Raw genomic sequence first — 2,566 nt, 5'->3', positions numbered from 1 at the left:
GTGTTAGAACCAACCATTTTATGTATTTTTATGGAAGATGAAATAAAGGAGTAGGAATTGTATTCAAATTAAAATATAGTAAATATATTCCATGCAATATTATTTTCCAGTCTCTAAGTCATTTGAAATAGCACTGCCTACTTTGGAGTGACATTTCTCTTTGTTGAATCACTATTTTATAGCAGTTTTCTGGATAATTTTAGGGGGTACATTAACAAATATATTTTAATAATTTGTATTTGCTTTAATATGTGCTACAAAACTGTAACTATAACATTAAGCCAACATCAGAGGTATTAGTTCTTAGGTCAAAGCAAATGTGAGAATGACACCTAGTGTTTTTCTCATACTGAGTAACTTCTAAATGCAGGTCTCACTTGGTATGCAACACAGCAAAAATCATAAGCTGAAAAAAAAACACATACATGTGCTGAAATTTCACATGCACTGTTCTAGAGAAAATAAAAGTTACTTATGTACGTTACAGTGCACATGTTGGGGACTTCTGCAAAATAGCTATCTTGTCTATCCTCAAAAAATCATCAACAATATTTAAAGCTCATAAAAGCATAGTGAAATGATAATATGGTTTCAAAAATGAAATGAATGGTGGAATGGGAATGCCATTAGTATGCAGAGTTATAGTGGGAAAGTAAATCAAAGTCTATTCAATTAGTTAATCACGGTTTTCTCTGGAGGTTGAGACTAAGGTTGCAAGGGCAAGGAGTAGAGGGCATTCCTTTTATTATAATTCCTTCCAGTTTTTAAGCGAAAAACATTTCTAAAAAAGATATCAGGATTCCCACTCAAGATCAAACGTTTCTAATGATGCATTGTTGACAGAGTCATAAAGGGGTTGTATATATTTGATAATTGTAGCTAGCATTTGACACACAAAAAAATGGCTACTGTATATCTTAGGTTATAACACTTTCTAAATTTGGTTCCAGCTGCAATGTTGGCGGTGAGTCTTGTTTCAAGTCACCACATCTAAATTTTTTTTAGTGTTTAATTAAGAGACAGAGACAGAGCGTGAGTTGGGGAGGGGCAGAGAGAGAGGGAGGCACATAATCCAAAGTGGGCTCCGGCCTCTGAGCTGCCAGCACAGAGCCAGACATAGGGCTCAAACCCACGAACTGTGAGATCATGACCTAAGTCGAAGTCAGATGCTTAAGTGACTAAGCCACTCAGGTGCCCCTTAAGTCACCTCATCTAAAAACTTGGATTTGTCTTACCCATAATGACTTTGGGTTCTAAAATGGGAACAGATGCTGTCTCCAGAATCTCAAGGACTCTTGTGATGTTTCTTCCCACAGCATTCTTCCTTCATGGCCAGGATGAACCAACCAAATCAAACAGTGCTAACAGAATTCATCCTAATGGGAATTACAGACCGGCCTGAGCTGCAGGCTCCCGTCTTTGGACTCTTCCTCATCATCTATGTGATCTCAGTGGTGGGCAACCTGGGCATGATCATCCTCACCAAGGTGGACTCTAGGCTACAAACACCCATGTACTTCTTCCTCAGACACCTGGCTTTCATTGATCTTGGTTATTCAACAGCTGTGGGGCCCAAAATGTTAGTCAATTTCATAGCTAATCAAAACACAATCCCCTATAACGGGTGCGCCACACAGCTGGCTTTCTTCATCTTGTTCATCATCAGCGAGCTTTTCATTCTGTCAGCAATGGCCTATGACCGCTATGTGGCCATCTGTCATCCTCTGCTTTATACGGTTGTTATGTCACAAAAGGTGTGCTGGGTGCTGGTGGCTGTCCCCTATGTCTACAGTGCCTTTCTTTCTCTGATAATCACCATAAAGATTTTTATGTCATCCTTTTGTGGCCATAATGTCATTAGACATTTTTATTGTGACAATCTTCCCTTATTAACTTTGTTGTGCTCAAGCACACGTGACATTGAGTTGATAATACTGATCTTTTCAGCATTTAATTTGGTGTCATCTCTTCTGATAGTGCTTGTCTCCTACATCTTGATCCTGATGGCCATCCTCAGCATGAACTCCGCACAGGGCAGGCACAAGGCCTTCTCCACCTGTGGATCCCATATGACAGTGGTCATTGTATTATATGCCACTCTATTCTTCATGTACGTGCAACCCAAATCCAGTCATTCGTTTGATACTGATAAAATTGCCTCTGTATTTTATACTTTGATAATACCTATGCTGAATCCCATGATCTACAGCTTGAGGAACAAAGAGGTAAAAGGTGCCCTGCGTCGGATATGGAAAAATCTGCACAAACTGCCTATGTAGAGTTCACTGTGAACTACGTATATAATAAATTAGTTTATAGACTATTGTTGATTATATGCCATAGGCCTTAGAAAGGACTAATGTATAAAAGTCACGGAAAACTAGAATTGTTTTTCCCATTTTCAATGTATAGATGTTTCAGTAATGATGATCCTTCTGATATGATTTTTGGTTTCAGTGGAGGTGACTGAAGTCCAGACTACTGTTCTCACATTGCTAAGTACTTATGTTACAATTGAAGACAACTTGTATTGTTTCTTGGGTTTGTTGTAATGCATCTCCCCTTA

General features: G+C 38.6%; 1 protein-coding gene across 1 annotated transcript; it reads left to right on the top strand.

Annotated features, from left to right (window-relative positions):
* The first annotated feature begins 1,337 nt into the window (after positions 1–1,337).
* On the top strand, positions 1,338–2,279 carry LOC109245218 (olfactory receptor 8K3-like). The gene has a single exon (XM_019412533.2). The coding sequence runs from the start codon at positions 1,338–1,340 to the stop codon at positions 2,277–2,279; it is 942 nt and encodes a 313-aa protein (XP_019268078.2).
* Positions 2,280–2,566: the final 287 nt, after the last annotated feature.

Source organism: Panthera pardus, unplaced genomic scaffold, assembly GCF_024362965.1.
Source record: "Panthera pardus isolate Hobbes unplaced genomic scaffold, ASM2436296v1 HiC_scaffold_12, whole genome shotgun sequence".
Taxonomy (NCBI): domain Eukaryota; kingdom Metazoa; phylum Chordata; class Mammalia; order Carnivora; family Felidae; genus Panthera; species Panthera pardus.
The sequence above is the reverse complement of the archived record's forward strand: the minus strand, read 5'-3'. Positions and strand labels throughout refer to the sequence as shown.

What these genes read in the sequence shown, in the direction of transcription:
- LOC109245218 (XM_019412533.2), top strand. Translation starts at nt 1,338, where the DNA reads ATGAACCAACCAAATCAAACAGTGCTAACAGAATTCATCCTAATGGGA.